Source organism: Haliotis rubra, unplaced genomic scaffold, assembly GCF_003918875.1.
Source record: "Haliotis rubra isolate DU_JTF1 unplaced genomic scaffold, ASM391887v1 Scf427, whole genome shotgun sequence".
Lineage (NCBI taxonomy): Eukaryota > Metazoa > Mollusca > Gastropoda > Lepetellida > Haliotidae > Haliotis > Haliotis rubra.
Window position 1 is genome coordinate 724,381 of NW_025767110.1, and position 19,995 is coordinate 744,375.

The following is a 19,995-nucleotide window of genomic DNA, read 5'->3' on the forward strand; positions in this document are numbered from 1 at the left end:
TATTGCAAATGGATATGGCATTGAGCACCAGGGAGGCGCAGGTAGGCCCAGAAAATTGACTGTCGGTGACAGGAGGCGGCTTGGTATTCTTGTTTCTAAAAACAAACGAAGGAGTTTAGAAAACTTAAGGCTGGATATGATTGATAGAGGAACTGTGGCTGTCTGTAAGGAGACAATTAGAACTGAGCTGCATGCAATGGGTTGGCAGAAAAGTTGAGGAATTCCATCACCGATCATGAAACCTGAACAAAAGAAGCGAAGGTTGAACTGGTGCTTAGAGCATAGAAATTTTAACTGGGACAATGTGATTTTCTCAGATGAAAGTTCTGTGTGGCTGTTTCCTAATACACTGAAATTCTGGACCAAACAAACTGAAAAACCTTTGTATCAGTGACCAAAGTACAGTCCGAAATTTAACGTGTGGGGTGGCATATCTGTGTTAGGGGCAACGCCCCTCTGTGTATTTGAAGGGAATATGAACAGTGAACGGTACACCGATATTCTCGAGGGACATTTACTTCCATCTGCTCATGTGTTCTATGGAAATTTTTGGGTTTTCCAGCAGGACAATGCCCCAAAACATAGTTCAAAGCATTCACAGGCCTGGTTTCGGACCCAAAATATGAGATTATTAGATTGGCCAAGCTATAGCCCTGACCTAAATCCAATAGAAAATGTTTGGGGACTTATGAAGGAAAGTGTCAATAAGAAAAATCTGACAAATATTCCTGAAATGAAATAAGAGAAAGTCGTGGTCCATGCTGTCCCAATATCGGACCACCTAACTTCTTTGATCTGTAGTATGCCCTGCCGCATTGAAGCCTGCATTGGTGCCCATGGTGACTTGACAAAATACTAACTGTTCACCTGTCTTTGAATCTGGAGTTATGTTCTGCTAATATTCACATTTAATACGTGAGTAATGAGTGAAAAAATATTTTTTACAATCTTTAAATTCTCAATAATTTCTGGTTGTACTGTATATACATGAAGACAAGCTGTGCATCATATGGCTGATATGCATATTTATGTTAACAGTAGCACATAACATGTTCAAGGCAGTTGCTATGGTGATATGATAGAATATACAACTACACACAGCTGTTATGTTGAATGATGACATACATAACTTCACAAGTTGCTATGTTGAATGATGACATACATAACTTCACAAGTTGCTATGGTGATGATAGCATATATAACTGCACAGGCATGACAGAAACCCAGGATTGTGTTCAAATGGGTGTAAAACCCAACTCGCTGGCTCATGCAATGTACCAAGTTACCAGAAGTGTATTAGATAAACACTGTCAACTGCATTTGTGAATATTGCAACCTATAATCATACTCTGTGACCAATCTATTGACTGGTTCCACTGTAACACTGAACAGTTTAAGCACATCCTTGTATGTAAGATATTTCATATAGCTGAAGCACCTTCTTGTATGTTGGATTCAGTATATAGCTCAAGCACATCCTTGTATGTAAGATATTTTATATAGCTCAAGCACATCCTTGTATGTTTGATCCAGTATATAGCTCAAGCACATCCTTGTATACAAGATATAGTATATAGCTCAAGCATGTCCTTATATGTTATTTTACATCGCTGAAGCACGTCCTTGTATGTAAGATATAGTATATAGCTCAAGCACATCCTTGTATGTTGGATCCAGTATATAGCTCAAGCACATCCTTGTATGTTGGATCCAGTATATAGCTCAAGCACATCCTTGTATGTTGGATCCAGTATATAGCTCAAGCACATCCTTGTATGTAGGAACCAGTAGGTTTCACTTCTCCCGTGTGTCATCGAGTGGATTGTCCACCACAGACTCATGTATCATGATGAACAGTGGTACATATGTCAGGAAGTCCAAAAGGTCAAGGGCTACCAGGTGACTAAGTTTTTCCCTGACCTCACATTCATGTTGGTAGCTCACCCCACCAGCTCGAAGTTCAATCATCAGCTGTTCCAGTGAGATCTTGTTGGTATCTCCATCCACATTGCATTCCCAAAGTGTCTAAAAACAAGGAAATAGTTAAGAGTGTCAAACCATTTGTTACGTCAACCAGAGAAAGGTAACCTATGTGTACCTGAGGCAGTGGTCTTTAACTGATACATCCTGCATCTAACTTACCTTGCACTTGAACATCTTCATATCCAGCATCTTAAAGTCAACCTGACCAATAAGGTTCTTCATCCACTTACTGTAATTAGATCATGGCACATAACATATAGGAATGATCAATGCTTAAAAGTCATTATATATTCTTGGCTGAGGTCTTTCTGTTTCTTTCACCAAACCTTACTGCGTTAACTTCACCAAGTGTCAGAGTGTTACATACAAACCAAGAGAAGGATTGATGATTGACACATAAGTCTTACATTACTGACACTGATATTTAACAATAGATAAATCCCAGCTTGAACCGTGAAATGGAATCAGTTCTTCCGAACACATTCATGAAGAGCCAGGGAAGTACTTACTCCAGAGCAGCTATACGCTGAGACAGTGCTGCTAACAAAGAGAATAGCTTGAAGTCAGCTCCATTGGTGATGCTGTAACCAGTCATCTCGAGGATCTACAACAGTAAATGCTTAATTAACTTTGAAAGTAATGGAGGAACTTGAGATAAATCATCATGATCATGTGTATACCTGACAGTCTTAACATTCAATACCCCATCTACCGTACATTACAACTGGCAACCTGAAAATCATCAAGTCAAGACAAGACAATGCAGTTACAGTACAACCAGAAATTATTGAGAATTTAAAGATTGTAATTTTTAAAAAAAATTTCACTCATTACTCACGTATTAAATGTAAATATTAGCAGAACATAACTCCAGATTCAAAGACAGGTGAACAGTTAGTATTTTGTCAAGTCACCATGGGCAGCAATGCAGGCTTCAATGCGGCGGGGCATACTGCTGATCAAAGAAGTTAGAAAGTCGTGGTCCATGCTGTCCCAATATCGGACCACCTCGTCTTTCATTTCAGCAATATTTATCAGATTTTTCTTATTGACATTTTCCTTCATAAGTCCCCAAACATTTTCTATTGGATTTAGGTCAGGGCTATAGCTTGGCCAATCTAATAATCTCATATTTTGGGTCCGAAACCAGGCCTGTGAATGCTTTGAACGATGTTTTGGGGCATTGTCCTGCTGGAAAATCCAAAATTTCCGTAGAACACGTGAACAGATGGAAGTAAATGTCCCTCGAGAATATCTGTGTACCGTTCACTGTTCATATTCCCTTCAAATACACAGAGGGGCGTTGCCCCTAACACAGATATGCCACCCCACACGTTAAATTTCGGACTGTACTTTGGTCACTGATACAAAGGTTTTTCAGTTTGTTTGGTCCAGAATTTCAGTGTATTAGGAAACAGCCACACAGAACTTTCATCTGAGAAAATCACATTGTCCCAGTTAAAATTTCTATGCTCTAAGCACCAGTTCAACCTTCGCTCCTTTTGTTCAGGTTTCATGATCGGTGATGGAATTCCTCAACTTTTCTGCCAACCCATTGCATGCAGCTCAGTTCTAATTGTCTCCTTACAGACAGCCACAGTTCCTCTATCAATCATATCCAGCCTTAAGTTTTCTAAACTCCTTCGGTTGTTTATAGAAACAAGAATACCAAGCCGCCTCCTGTCACCGACAGTCAATTTTCTGGGCCTACCTGCGCCTCCCTGATGCTCAATGCCATATCCATTTGCAATATTTTTCAAAACACGATAAACAGTGGATGCCTGTTCTACTTGAAATCACTTTAGCTGATCTGATGTCCTTGTTAAAATACTCTAAAATCAACTTTTCCTCTTCTCTAAATCATGGGCGGTGGGATAGCCTAGTGGTTAAAGCGTTCGCTCGTCACGCCGAAGACCCGGGTTCGATTCCCCACGTGGGTACAATGTGTTAAGCCCATTTCTGGTGTCCCCCGCCATGATATTGTTGGAATATTGCTAAAAGCGGCGTAAAACTAAACTCACTCACTCTCTAAATCATAAATACTGAGGATGACTGAAATGTCGTCTGCTAGCAAGTAAACAAAGGGGGATAACTCTTCACAAACTAATGAGAAAGGATTAACAGAGTTGTCTCTCTTGAATGGAACTAAGCACTTGATAGCTGGTCACGTCTGTTTATACTAGAAACCCAATTAAACATATTCCTAAAATTCTCAATAATTTCTGGTCATACTATATTAATATCAAGAGCAAAGATCCATGCCAAATTTAGGATACAATACCTTGCACAGGAACAGACAATCAGATGATCCATTAAAGTCAATTTTATACCCATCTCATTTTCTTCCCACACACTGACCAGGATTCCCTTCCCCCTACCCCCCAAAAATATAAAAAATAATAACTTTACTGATAACAAACCAAGTTGCCTAACTAATAGCCCTTATGTTACCCTATATAAATATTCCTCTTCTGTTTCCGTCAGCCTGTTGTTGGTGCCTCTCAGTGCAATCATAGCTTCAGTCCCAGTCAGCCAGCCACGCTGTTCATCATCAACCTGCCAAGTGAGTGAATGTTGTTTAACACTGGAGTCACTTATGTTCCACTGGACCAGGCAGCTCAGAGACTCAATACAATCAATTTAACTGCAGAGACTGATCACCTGATCCAATTCAATAAATTATTTAGAAAAGCATGGGTTATGTTGGACAACTTCTCGCCAGGTCTGACAGAAACAGGCTGTGCATTGTTATCTCAAACTACAAACATAGGTTATTTGTCTAATACAAAATTATCAACTAAATTTGTTGTTAAATGTCCAGATTCTAGGACTTTTTGGGGGGGGGGGGTGGTGGTGTGTGTGTGTGTGTGTGTGTGTGTGTGTGTGTGTGTGTGTGTGTGTGTGTGTGTGTGTGTGTGTGTGTGTGTGTGAGTGAGAGAGTGCCATCCAGGATTCAAACCCTCTCTCTTAGAGTCAGGCACCTTATCTCCAGTAGACAAAGTCAGCCGCCTAACCCACTCAACCACCCCAGCTTCCACAAACATGGATGGCTGACAACTGGTAGTCAAGATCACTTCCTTTGTGTACCCCTCTGTGAAGTGTAAATTGTCAAGGCTCACTCAACCAAAAGCTGTCTGATTCCATACAGAGTAAATAAATGTTCTGTTGAATATATGTTTTCTTTTAAATGTTCAGGAAATATAAGCAATATAATCTAAAGTCACACTATTTTCTTCACATGGACCTGGAATGTGTGTTCATGAATATAATTTCAGCATCACTATTTGTAATTTTTTATTCCTGACAGTTAAAGCAGGACAACTGTTTCATCCAATCTGAGAATGTAGTCCTTTGTTTCCAATTGTTTGCATGATGATAAGTGTGTGATACTGGTATCAGACTATGTTCACATACTGCCTGAAATGCATGCTTGTACATCTCCAGGTTGGTCCGGCTCAAAATGCAATACTTGGCTAGAAACCCATCTGCATATAAAGACAAAAATCTTCAATGTCTTTCAGTGGCATTTAGAAGTTGTACACAGATGTCCAAGATCTTTTATGGATTAAACTTCTTCTTTTTCATTTCCCTCACGATGTTTCAGGACCTGGAATTTACCTGATGAAGGGACCTGGAATGGTCCCGAAACGTCGTGAGGGAAATAAAATAAAAGAAGTTAAATCCATAAAAATGTCTTAGACAAAAATCAAGTTAGTTCATTCTGTTTAAAAAATCATTAAAATCAGTTCTTTCTACCACTTAATAAAGATCTGAGGATATCCTATTCCAGGTCATCAGTCACACATATCAATCCTGTTTCGTGACCAACCAATGAAATGACTAACAAGAAATGGACATTAGCCAATCAGAAAGCAGCTCACTCATAACACTAGTTTCAAACTGTCAACTTCCATCTAAGACTACACTAAAATTTTGACAAAGTTCTCAATTCAAAATTTGAAAACTGAACAAAATGGATTTCTGGAAAGTCAGTTAGATGGCTGAAATTACGTGGCAGTACTTTCCATGGGCTATGGAGAGTCTCTACTGTTTCAAATATTTATCTCACTGAAGTAAGAGACAGACATTGATCTAGACAGACTCTGTCAAATGGACAGTAGCTATCATTGAGAATATCCTGTGTTAACATTTTTGAGGTTGTATTGTTAGAAAACACAATGTAATTGTCCTGCTCGGGTAAGTGATGTTTGGATTCCTCAGGTGAAAGGTCATGACCGGTTAGGGAATGTCCTCAGATCTTTTTTCGTGGAAGCAGGAACGAAGATGTGATTATGTTTACTTATGTTAACATATCATTACATGTGTCACTGATGTTTATATTATCATACACAGAACACTTTTTTCTTATCTCATTTCTGAGCATTCCCAAATTATATCTCAGATCCTTTACTCATGACCTTTTCCAAGCTGCTGTCATATTTGACATCTAAAATAGCTCTAGTTTCTTCAGAAAAAGGTTCTGTTACTCTACGTGTAGCCATGAAATTAAATCACCCTTTCAACTTACAGTCTTCAAAGTTTGGTATCCCAGTGATACCATCTTCTTCCATTTTCTGTCCAAATTTCTTCTTCCTCTTTCGCTCTAGCATTTCTGCCTGCCGCTTCCGCCTTGCTTCTGCCAGCTCCTGTTTTCGAAGCTCATCTTCATACGATGTGTCACGTTTCTTAGGTCCCCACCTTTTTTTGTTTTCAATGGGTTGTCTGAACGCCTGCAGTTTGCGCTGGACTCGGCTAATGGTGGTCTGACTATGTGTTGATGGAAGATATGGGATGACTGCAGGCAGCACGGTCTCCTCCAGCTTCACCTGGACATTCTCTGTGTCAAAACATCAATATTTAAGGAGGTTTGTCCTCTATTCATGTAATCAGTAAGGTGTCCTCCCAAAAGTTAGATGTCCCAAAAGTTAGACGCGTTAAAACAACATATGTTATGGTTGCTTGTACTGAGGTTCACTACACTGTTTCCTTCGTCAATTAATGGACTAGTCCAAATGTACTAATACAAACACAAAGAGATTATGGACTTTATTTTATATTGTTTATGTTGGAAACTGTCAGTGTCAAGGATTTCTGTATGACCATTCCTTCAAAAACCTTATTTCTATTACATCATAGCCATAACATCTTAATTTTGGCTGGCAAATGCTAGGGTTTTAAAGCCTGCACTATACCTCCCCTAATCTTTCCTGCGGCTATGTTCCCGTGGGAAGACCCAAGTTGGCAGCTTCAAGCTTTGGCAAATGGCCTTTACTGGTCAAGTGTATGTATTAGGGAAATCAGACACCATCCCAAAGATATATTAACCAGTCTTATCACTGCCCAAAAGAATATATTGGACATGCGTATGATAATCAATGTTGCAAGCTAAGGTTCCAGCGGTAATGTCCTCTCAATCGGCATATCAGAAATACCATGGATATTCACTAAGATCATTGGCTTTGCTCATCTATATCTTGTCAGACCTCCTGTAAGCAGATCAGGACATTGTTCAACTATAACAGATTTCCCATCTTAGGTTCCTGGTTCACCCATAACAGCATTGGACAGACACAGGATACATTGTGGCCAGATTTCTCAGGTATATCTTAGGACAGCCAGAGCACAGATACCTAAAAGCAAAGGACATGACATCAAGCCCAACAGATATCACCACTGGTGGATGTCAAGCCTGGCCATGCTTAGGCCGAAAAAAAAATAACTTGTGGTTCCGATTACCCGACTGGCCCTTGAATTCTGGTACCGACCGTAGTTTTTATACGAGATATGAATGAAATAAGCTTTCAGATACCATTATTTTTGCTGGCACCAACGGACATTGGTCATTCTGATAGAGAAACATGATGGCCGCAAGCTTGATTGAATAAACAATTACACATTGATAAATGTGTTATTAGTTCGTACTTTACTACTAAAAAAAACAATGTAAAAAAAATTCCTTCCTACCTACCTACCCTAAATTTTAAATAGGTGTAATTGGAACCACAACATTTTTTTTATTTGGCCTTACATCCTTTTAAGATCTAACCCACAGATGGTGTATTCAGCAATGCCCTCTACTCTACAAACTCTACCAGGTCTCTTGACCCACCAAACAACTCATGTGGGCAATATCAGGACACAATCAGAACATTGTGCAAACGAAACAGACACCAAATGTGATTGGAAATACTTCCTGTTGAGAAACACCAATAGGATGAAGTAGTACTAGAGAGGGGGGTTTGCCGCACATGCGGCTTAAAGGTTTATTTTTATGAAATAAGTTCCCCAGCCTCCCTTAAAAACGGCGATGGTCATTCGAGAGGCATCCTTCGGTGTGCCACCAGCCTAGACCCAAAGTTCTAAATATTGACTGATTGGGAGTCCGGTGGTGTGAAGGTAGGCGTAGGACTCATAATCCAACGACGCGAGTTCGAGATGGGGTATGGGTGGAAACTTTTGCAAGTGAAACAAGCACCGCCGTTGCTAAGCCAAACCAAGATGGTGGTCCAGCCTAGTAACGGCGGCCCTGGCAGATCCGTCGTTACTAAGTTAAACAAGATGGTGGTCGAGCCTAGTAATGGCGGCCTGGCAGATCCGTCGTTGCTAAGCCCAACCAAGATGGCGGCCGAGCTTAGCAACGCCGTTTAGACCTGACGTCAGAGTATTTCTCTGGCTGTGGCCTGTCACGCGGGTATTGAATACAAAAGCAAGGCACACAGCCGTATTAGGGTTGCTGGCTGGTTGTAGTGAAAAGGATGTTTGAAACCAGTCGTTGAAAACATTTTTAGAAGCCACAATCAATTATTTTAAAATCGGGTTACATAAGCTTGGAAAATGTATGAGTTACATTGCTAAAATCTACAAAAAACAGTTTGCTTGATGTGCATTGATATAAACAGTAGCTGTTGCCTAGCTGCTCTCGCCTGACTGCCTACGGTTGGGTTGACCTAATGTGGGTTTCTTGAAAAGTAGTAGTATGATGAGGGTTTATTATTTTTTACTAGGTTATGTTTACATCAACAAAACAGTTTAAGGTGAATCTTTGATGAGATCTTTGTTCTTGGTCAGGAAGGTTTGAATGATTTGTTGTCGACCCTGTTCTATGAGCTTCTTTTTCTCGTCTTCGCCGATGTCAGCGGTTTTTCGAGTCTTGGTTCGAATCTCTTCTTTCATGAGGTGGTATTTCGCGATTTCCTTGGAGATTTTGCTATCGGTGATCGCGGTGGAAATATGATCGTTGATCGTGTTTAACTTGGCTTCGGCCAGAACCCTGATCTTGTCATGCTTCAGCGCTTTCCGTTGCAGATGACATGAAATGAATTTAAGGGCTACTCCCGCCAGCCCCAATACCCCGGCGGTTATTTCTAACCCGAGGACGACAGGTGTGGCCACGATGGTGTATAATAAGCCAACAACTGCTACGCCTAATCCCGTGCTAACTGCCACGAGAGATGTGTCCACACCGTCGATGGTATTTTTTGTGCAATCCGAGTCGCACGTCACGTTCTCGTTCCAGTTGGTGTTTAATTTCGCTGATCTGTCGCAAACGAAATCCATCCACGGTTTCGAGCGTTTGAGCCACGTCGTCCATGGCCGGATACAATCCCATCTCGAGTATATCCTTTTATATAGTACTAAGACCCCGTCAGTGATAGTATATGCCTTGATGGCAGTTTTTAGCGTTACAAGCCCCTGTGAAGCTGATGAGGTACACTTGATCGTATGCAAAAGCATGTTATAGTAAAATGTCATCTCCAATAAAAACCTCAACTCCCTCGAGGCTTGCGGTGGAAGCTGTTCCGAGTTGTACATAAATACGACAGTGTTGATTTTTATGGCGATCGTGCCAGCGTATGTCTATCCCAGCCAGAAGTCCCACCCGTTGTCCGGAGACATTTCCAAGAACGACGTCGATAATAAGGGTAGAACCTGGTATCACAGTGATCCATGAGTCTGGGACTTCACTATATCGTTTTAAATAGAGCCATTTCGCTGTGTCTTCCGAGTGAGGGACTAGCATATAACCCGTTTGATCTGGTAATGGTGATGCGTACATTCCCTTTTTATGAAACGGAATAAAACTCCCCAGTAGAATGAGGGCTGATGAGATGGATTTTTGAATGTAGAAAGATCCTTGGAGCGCGATTGTATTCTCCAAGTTAATCATGATTTCTTCGAGACTCGCGTAAGCGTTGACGTTTTTCTGTATGTAAATCGAGCACACGTGATTTTGATGTTTTCGAGGCCAACAGAGGTTTACTCCCGTTATAATTTCAACATCTCGGTCGGGTGATGCCTCCCCGAGAAAGACTTTGATATAAAGCGTTGAATTGGTTGGAATCCTTTCTAGGACATTGGACACCTCTTCGGATTCCGGCACCAACTGTAAACTCGTATTTTGGTTATCCAGTCGACTCGCTAGCAAATGACCCGCTTTATTCGGGATGAGGCTCACGAGCACACTCCTTTGTTGCGAGAGGACGTAAGACACGATGAGAATCCACTTTTTAAGGACTTTCAATAAATAATGATCCTTCGACTCCGCAAACACGTAAGGAGAAACGAGGGTGATATTGAGTAGCCAGTCTATTTGGGAGGAGATCAACGTCCACTGGTTATCATCGGTTAGGACGAACTGGTACAACGTGTTTTTAAGAGACCTCGGGTCTCAACATTGTCTAATTCGCCTAGATTGCCATCGAATGCCGGGACCATCATCCATTTGTTTTTGTCGATGAGGACGAGATTGTACTGGGTGTTTTTTAAGAGACCCCTGGTGACGACATCGTCTAAATCTCCTAGGTTACCACCACCACTACGAACTTGCGCTCGCCTGTAAGTGTTGTTTTTTAATTCTAAACTGTATATTTTGCCTTCGACCCTGGGGTTGTCGAAGCCGCGCGTGTCCCCGAGGTCGGAGATTGCTGCAGTAGGACATTTTCTAATTCGTATGACCGTTCCTGGACCCGAAGCTTGAGTCATCGTTGCTTGATGTATAGCCGATATGTATGGGTTTATGTTTTATATCTAAAACGGACAGTTCGCCTTAAATGTTGTCCGTCGTGCTTACCCGATGGAGATGAACGAACACCTCGTGATAGACCACGAGGCTCAGTAATTTTCGAACCCGTGACGGTGTCTCGGGGTTGTACGTTGTTCGATGGAAACCCGAGCATTCTTGCCAAGGGCCTACCGAATCGGATGGGTTTTCCCCATTCGTGAACGTCAGCGTGCCATTCGACTCGTTAAGTTTGAGGCTGGTTCCCATGGGTTTGAAAATTTCGTTGTGAGCATGCACAAGCTGTAATAACCGTCGGACAACTCGTGGCGATTGCCATCGATGAATAGCTTGTTGTTCCCTTGATATCGGTCGCGTGCAGCAGTAAAACGGGCTTGCCGTTCGTGATTCCCGAGAGCGTGATGTACATGTTACACATATACGGGACACTGCGGTATACTTTCAATATGGCTACACCCAAGTACCAGTCGGGAGTGATTTATCCTAAAAGCGATAATTTAAGTGTTACCGATCACACACACATGAAAATCGTGGTGGTTGTGAAGGAGGGTTCCCACTTTCGAGCTCAATTTATCGATGTATTTGAAAAGTATAGGCTTTCGGTCATGAACGTCAAGGCAGTCCACACCTGGTTTCACAACCCGATACAATTCTGGCAGAATCAATTCAATTCCTCCGTGTGGTGCGCGACGACGGGGTGCGGCGTGAACTTGAACGACACGCGTCGCGATCCGTGTTCTATTTTCCCGTGTACTACCAGATCAGATGCATCCTGAAAGCGCCCCGATTCGCAGGACAAGACGTGTGATGCATCGAACAATCAGTACGATCGGCGAGCTTACGAACGGATTTGTGACGATTTCGAAATCGGTCCGAACACGGATTGGCGTATACTGGGTACGAACCACGGGTTGGGCATTCCGTACAGTGGAGCGAAATCCGTGAAAGAAGTCAGTGATGGTTTACTGAAAAGTGGTTGGCTCCGACAGGACTTTGCTCTGTTGAGTAATGAGATGATCATATGAATTTTAAAGGCGGTGTTGCTTTCACCGTTCAAAAGGTGGAGCAGCCTCAATACGCTGAAGACGATTAGAAAGTATATATGATGGATACGTTGAACCGGTGTTGTCAGACTGAACGATTGGATTTGAACGTACGTGTTGGCGCAAACGCAAACGCGTTCCGACATCGTGGGTCAAGGAACGGCTTACGACGCGCAGAAACAGTTCGTGTCGAACGTCGAGGATGCCATCGCCAGACCGGTGGATTTACCAAGTGCCATCCGGCGTTACCAGGAAACGTTGGAATACGCCCGGTCGGAAGTCGGCGTTGGGCATCAATCCGGATGTCAACGTGAGTCGAGTCCCACCACCCACGCATACTGGTGAAACGGGGATCATGATGCCATCATCAGCACCAGAGCCCAGCGTTCAACCATCACCACCACGCCTATCACCTTGCGAGGAGGTCGAACATCAGCAACGCCTCGATCGTAAAATGGCGCTAATTGTTTAGCGGTGACGTACAGCAGGCCGGACACGCCAACGACGACCGCCCACAGGTTCTGGCCGAATCACGTGACCATTTTCGACAAGCCCAGCAACCAGGACACGATGCTGCCGGGCAGGGCTTCCACAGCTTTGCCGGCCAGTCTCGCCAGGGCTTCCCCGAGTGAATTCAACTGTTTATTTATCCAGTCTCTGACGTCGCCACCTTTTTTGGGTGGTGGTGGTGGTGTTGATGTCGTACCGCCCGTCAGCGTTAAGACCAGGGTCGATACGATGAAGCCCAAAGCCGTCAGAACGCTGGTGATGGTGATCCCCTTGTTCCCGGAACAGATTTCGGATCCTGTCGGCCAACGTGGTGTCCTCGTTCAACACTCGGTCGATGGTTTCGCGCACGCAGCTGATCTGGGATCAAAGCTCGTCTCGGAAGGAGGACGCCACTTCCAATCGGGTCGATCTTTCCTCTCCAAAGTTGCGCAATCTTTCCGCGATCCGACGTCGGCTGAACTCGTCCTCCGCTTCGTCAAGTTTGGTTTGATTTTTTCATGAGCGATATGCTCATTGAGCGCGTCCAGTTTGGCTACGTTAACCACGAGCGATCCGCGAATGGTTTGCATGGCCTTGTCCAGCCCTCGCAGTTCCCGAAAGGTAAATTTGAACCCGGGCAAGCGTTCGTTCCGGGACATGGTCAATAGATTTTCGACGTCGTTCGATGTGTATTGAGCGCGTTGTGGTACGTCTCTCAAATCATCTCGACCGACTGCACCCGCCAAGGCATCGAGCTCAGATTTCGCTTCTCGTAAAGCCTTGTCGAACTTCCTGCTTATGTTTTGTCGATAGCTGGTTATATTCAATTTGTCGCGGATAAAGTTGGCACCATGGCGACTGGCCAGTGTGGACAAAGCGAGAGGTTTTCTCATACGGGGAGAGCATGAGATCGATGCCCGAGCATCTTTCACTCGCAGTATCCCTTTATGATAGAGTTCGAACTTGGAAGGATCGCGATAAAGAGGAGCTATATTTTCTTTTTGCTCCAGAGCATCGTAATAATCATCGACGGTCGTTTTTAGCAGATCATCGTCCATGTTTCCTTGCGCAAACGAGGTCTCCTCATCGTCGAGCAACTGGGTTCTATTGTCCCCCAAATCGTCCATGAGAATATCGTCACCAAAACCACCTTCAGCCATGGTTCTATTAAGGATATAAAACATACTTTCAATATTAACGATGTCGTTGGCCTACGGACGAAAACTTGATCTTTAGCGAAAATTGAGAGAACCCCTGGAGATCAAAGCCGTGCGTCAATCCGTGACGATCACCAACAATCCGAGGACAACCCGGGGTGTGGACGTCATCGATCCCGGGATGGCTCGCCTGTCCTTCCAGATCAGTTTGGAATCCGATGATGATAAGCAAGAAGTCGTGGGGAACCTGGGTCGCGCCATCGTGAAGAAAACGAAATTTTGAGCATCGACGACAAGCGACGCGTTTTTCAGCTACACGGACCTCTGGACCTCTGGAGAACTGCGAGTGAACCAACTTGATAACTTGAAGTACCAAGGGATTTGTCCGGCCGAGTGTCCGTCGACTCGGTTGCGTGTGGGGTACGGTTTCGACCATCGCCGAGCATTCGAGAACCGATTTTGCATCCCGCTCGACTTCGAGTTGCTGGAGGGTCACATGCCGTTTTACCAAGCCGCGCTGGGCGACAGGCTGGAATACGGTCGAGGAGGGTCGCTACACCATCGACAATATTTTGCTGGAGTTCGACAAGGTGACGAATTCGGTCTTGGCTCGACAGATTCGCAACCAGTATTCGGGCACATTAGCCATCCTGCGATCGCGTGCTGCGTCACCGGAAGAACGTAGCAAACAAGAGAGACACGCTGTGGAACATCAACCTGAACGTACCCTCGAGATCGATGAAGGGTATTTTGATCCTGCCGATGGAAGAATTTTCACCGTTTCAAAGGGTCAACGAAAAGTATTGGAACCCCGAGATCACGAAAGTTGAGGTGACCATTGAAGGCGTACCCAACCAGCTGTTCAGCCAAGGCATGAGCGCTTACCATCAGTGGGACAAGATCCAAAAGCGCCCGCCGGAAATCAGCGCGATCGTCAAGGACCTCGGTCTCGCCTACGTGTCGGTAGGAGAGTACCTGACGACCAAGTATGCGCTTGACATGCGATCCATGGACGCAGCGAGGGGATCACCATCCAAATTGCCAAGAAGGGTCAAACCGCCGTTAAATTAAACCTTTATTTGTACGTGTTCATGGATGTGCAGCTTAATATGAACAATGGAAAATTCATGCAGGCCATCTATTGATTTGCCTCGCGATCCGCATTGCGCCAGATGAGATGCGGGAAGACTGTGTTTGTCTTGGATATGCTGGAAGGGTACTATCGGAATGTGTTCGATCATATCGCGATTCTTTGCCCTACGATACACGTCAATAAAACGTACACGGAGAGAGCGTGGCTGATGACTTGGAGGTGTATAAAATCGACCCAGGAGTACGTTTACAGGACTGGTTGCAAGCCTTTCAGGAGAAGTTCGAGGGAGAATCTATGCTATATGTCCTAGACAATTGCAGTGCGAATAAAAAGATCACCAAAAAGAGAGACATGTTATCGTATTTAGCGTTTTCGGGACGTCACATGAAACACAGCATTTGGGTCCTCACACAAAAATTCCACTCGGTCCTGAAAGACCTGAGGGAACAGACGCGATGGGTCGCCCTGTTTCACTGCAAGGATAGGGATTCGTTTGAGGAATGTTTGAGAGAAAATGGCGTCATTCCCACCAAACCCGAGCGAGAACGCGTGAGAACCTTGTGAGCCAAGCGAAACACGCCAAACTTGTGCTGAGACAGATCAACCCGTGGCTTATGCGGTGTGCTAGCTTAGCAAAATCAAGCAACCTGCTAAGCAAAACCAAGCAGCCTGCTTCGCAAAATTAAATGTATACCTCCTATAGATAAAAAACCATGACGACGTGTGAAATTCTTGTGTTGTTTTACCTGACATTCATCTCGTTCTGTTTGGGTTATGCGGGATTTCATGATGTTAGATTTAAAAACAGATTGATGTATTACAAGATGGAGTTGGATCACATGCTCGTACAAATGATATCCGAGGAGGAGAAGGAGAGTGAAAATGATCATGTCAGGGATAAACGAGAGAGACTCGTGGCCCTCGTCGTGGGTGGGAAGGGGAAACAATACTTGGGCGAAACCATGACCACCGATAAAATTTATAAGATGTCCGAGGGGGACATCGATAAACTGTACGCGAGATACGAATCAAGATACGTACGCGAGATGACGAAAACCATAGGGTCGACTCTAACGCAATGTTACACCACGATCGCTTTCGTCTCAGCTTCCAATTCCACCGGCACGTCGACCTTATTTGTGCGAAAATCTCGACGCAGATCCGTTTATCGGTCACGCCTTGAACACCCTCAGTTGCGAGCTGTATCACCGATACGGTGTATTCTTAGCTCCCATCACCGCGGCGATCATTACAGTGAGGCACTGCCAAATAACATAATAATAAACATAAATGTCCGACAACTGATATACGAGATGACGGAGCTGAACACCGAAACGACCCCCCACCGAGTGATTGATACCGCCACGAAGAAACCCAAGAATAAAAAAAAGTAGCCGCCGGTAAAAAAGGGGGGTTAGCTAAGCATCATAAACCGCTGATTCCATACGCCGTGGCAGCCGCTGTCGTGGGTATCACCGTGGTCGTATGGCTCCATCAACAAAAGACACCACCACCACCACCGGTGGTGACCCCATCGACAAAACCACAATAAGAGGTAAATCCGCACGTTATGTTATAATCATGTCTAACCCCGACGGAAAAACGTTTGTCAACGGCGCATATCACGCAGCCGTGGTCAGCGGGCTGGCCATAGGCTACGTTCGATTGAGCAAAATGATCACCAAACAACCGGCACCCAAACTCGATTTCAACCTGCAAGACATGGGCTTGCTCGTGCTCGACTTGGGACTGGCAATGGCCACCAAAGAGATGCTCGTCAAGCAAGGCATCATTCCAGAAAACATATAAAGTAAGAAAGTATAAAATATATTAAAAAATATGGCCATAGTCGCGATGATGCTCGGCGGGGCTTTAGTCAACACCCAGGCCTTTTTCGGGGAGCAATTACCTCTTTTTCCTGATTAAGAACGTCCAACACGGCCGAAATTGAAGCGGAACGGAAACGTCACGATTTGGCCGTGGAGAAACTGCAGGCCGCGCAAGCCGAGTACGCGAAAAAACACATCGAAAGAATCGATTTCATCAACACCCAACTCCAACGCGAAAAACATGCCCTTCGAACGTTCTAGGACATCGAAGACGCCATGCACCATACTATCTGCTTACCGGCAAACGGCTCGACCCCCTCAGCGGCAAACCCACCTTCTCCCAGTATTACACCCCTTCCAAGGCACAGCAAGACCGGGAGTTGATTTTTGTGGCCTTAGGATTAGCCGCCACCGTATTCGTCGCCAAGCAATTAGACTAAAATATATTTAAGTGCATATAGCGAAGATGAGACTCGCTCCGTATCGTTGTCAATACGTGCTTCTGGGAAAAGCCGATATTTGGGGCAAGAAATGCAGGACCGAGGAGTACTGCGGCATACACATGATGTCCATCCGAAAGGGTTTCGTGAATTACACGTGCTTGGTATGTGGTATTGGAGTGAAATGCCATTATGGTTTATGTAGAACCCATGGAGCAGAGGTGGTCCGGAAACTAACTGATTTACGAGAAGAAACAAAGATTATCTCATTGAACGTAACCGACTCCTCAAAATAAAAATGTAAAAAAAATTAAATTTATGTGTGCTTCATTTTCAAAATAGAAGTCTGATGGAGTTATCTCCCTTTGAAAAAACGACCAATTAGACATTTGACTTTGCATGTGGATATAGCAATCAATAAGACATTTGACTTTGCATGTGGATATAGCAATCAATTAGACATCTGACTTTGCATGTGGATATAGCAATCATGACAACCGTCGGCGAACTCAAAGCTCTCGCTAAAAGTCGTGGATTGGTGGGTTATTCTCACATGAGGAAACCCCAACTGCTCACCTTGCTCGACATGAAATATGTCAAGCCCCTTACTGTGCGAGACCTCAAACTCCGAGCTAAAGAACGGGTGTTGAAGGGTTATTCTCGCATGGGGAAAGCCCAACTGGCCACCTTGCTGGAAGACACCGAGCCGGTCGAGTTGAGATTCGTGCCGACGGACCATGCCGTGGGTAAGTATCTGAGAGGCTGGAAAATGACTGTGCAGTCTAACATCGAGGTCAACAGCATCAAACCTCTGATCGCCGACAAAGTCGAAGAAGAGTTGGATGATTTAAAAAGTATCAAATACTAGTTGACCATCCACATGTCGCTCAACAAACAGCAGACAGATGGCAGTACCGAGCCCATCTCTCAAATGACGAAGGTGGAAAAACAAAACCATTTAGCCATCAACGTCTTCAGACACGAAGGCAATTCGACGATCGTGCACCGAATCAGCTCTAGGCCCGATGATGTGTGCAGAATCAATTTATTTCTCGTCAAAAAAGGCGACCGGTATCACTACGGTAGGATCAAAAGTCTGAGCCGACTGTTTTATACGACCAATCAAACCACAAGGAAAAGAAACATTTCTGCGAACGATGCCTGCACGGTTTCACGTGTGAAGACCTGCTGGAAGCTCACCGGGAGGATTGCCGAGGCGTTGGAGAGACGGCCTTCCGAACCGACATGCCCCGAAATATCTTAACGTTCATCAATCGCAAACATCAAATGCCCATGCCTTACGACATTTACGCTGACTTCAAATCGCTCATCAAACGGGTCGACCCCGTCATGCTCCCCGACACGAATCGCAGTTCCACGTACAAAATGCAAGAACACCAAGCCTGCGGGTTCGGGTACGTGGTCATCGAACGAACGCTCCCGTGATCTACCGAGGTCCCGACGCAGTCGAAACGTTACTCACATTCTTACAACACGAAAAGAGAAACATCAGGGAAGCTTTGTCGGACCCTGCCCCCATGGATATGACGATGCTCATGAAAAGTCTCAACGTTGCTACGTGCGCGACCAACCCCTGAACGGGGATGTCGTGAGAGATCATTGCCACATTACTGGTTGATACCGAGGTGTCGCTCACAACGCGTGCAACCTCCAGCTGAGAATCAATAGAGGACGATTACGACCACGCCCAGAACGTGTGGGAGAAACTGTGCTGTCGACATCTGGGCAATTATCACGACCTCTATTTGAAAACGGACGTCCTGCTGCTGGCCAACGTGTTCGGGACATTCAGAACGACGTGTTTGAAACAGTATCAACTCGACCCTGCCTGGTACTACACCAGCCCCGGTCTCTCGTGGGATGCGCTGCTGAAGAAAACCAGAGTTCAACAGAATTGCTCACCGATTACGACATGCACCTGTTTGTCGAGAATGGCATGCGCGGATTGGATTTCCATGGTCTCCAAATGATACGTGAAAGCCAACAACCAATACGTGGAAAGCTACGACTCGAGCAAGCCCAGGCCACCAACCACCTCCTGTATCTCGACGCCAACAACCTGTACGACTGGGCCATGAGCCAGTCTCTACCCACCGTGGGGTTCGAATGGTTGGACAACGACGAGATCGATATCATGAGCATCGCGCCGGTTTCGAACAAAGGCTACATCCTCGAAGTGAAGTTGGACTATACCGTGGAACTCCACGCTGCTCACAACAGCTATCTGCTGGCTCCCGAACGGTTGATGGTGAACCGAGACTGGATGTCGGACTATCAACTAATGTTGCTCGGGAAAAATAAGCTGGCCAATGTGGAAAAACTCATTCTAAACTTGATGCACAAGACCAAGTACGTGGTGCACTACCGGAATCTGCAACTGTACTTGTCGCTGGGCATGAAGCTGACCAAAATACATCGGGTGCTGCAATTCGATCAAAGTCCCTGGATGGAACCTTACATTCAGTTGAACACCGAGCTGAGAAAACAGGCCACCAGCGACTTCGAGAAAAACCTCTACAAACTCATGAGCAATTCGATGTTCGGTAAAACCATGGAAAACTTGAGGAAACGCGTCAACGTAAAACTAGTGCGATCGCACGAGGAAGGAAAACTCGGGAAACTCATAGCCAGCCCGGCCTTCAATCGGAGCAAGCTATTCGATAACAACCTTGGCAGCGCTACACATGAACAAAAGCCACATCAAGCTCAACCAATCCGTCTACGTGCGGATGAGCATTCTCGACCTGTCCAAACATTTGATGTATGACTGAATATACGCACCGAGGACGTGTACGAGGACATGGCGAAACACATGCACCTGTACGACACCAGCGATTAACCCCCAGACCACGCCCTACACAGCACAACCAATAAAAAGGTCCTCGGCAAGATGAAGGACGAATGCGCGGGCACACCCATCG

At 44.8% G+C, this 19,995-nt stretch overlaps 1 protein-coding gene across 3 annotated transcripts in view; it reads right to left on the minus strand.

Moving 5' to 3' along the window:
- Positions 1–1,265: 1,265 nt before the first annotated feature.
- The window catches only part of LOC124288863 (PHD finger protein rhinoceros-like), a 62,023-nt gene continuing 43,293 nt past the window's right edge, over positions 1,266–19,995 (minus strand). For all 3 annotated transcript variants that reach the window (XM_046725431.1, XM_046725430.1, XM_046725429.1), the window contains 6 exons: positions 6,512–6,820; positions 5,398–5,468; positions 4,435–4,539; positions 2,493–2,587; positions 2,143–2,212; positions 1,266–2,025 (listed from right to left, as the gene is read on the minus strand). In XM_046725431.1, the coding sequence (XP_046581387.1) occupies positions 1,795–2,025; positions 2,143–2,212; positions 2,493–2,587; positions 4,435–4,539; positions 5,398–5,468; positions 6,512–6,820 (881 nt within the window). In that variant the 3' untranslated portion in view covers positions 1,266–1,794. The remainder of the gene's footprint in view (positions 2,026–2,142; positions 2,213–2,492; positions 2,588–4,434; positions 4,540–5,397; positions 5,469–6,511; positions 6,821–19,995) is intronic.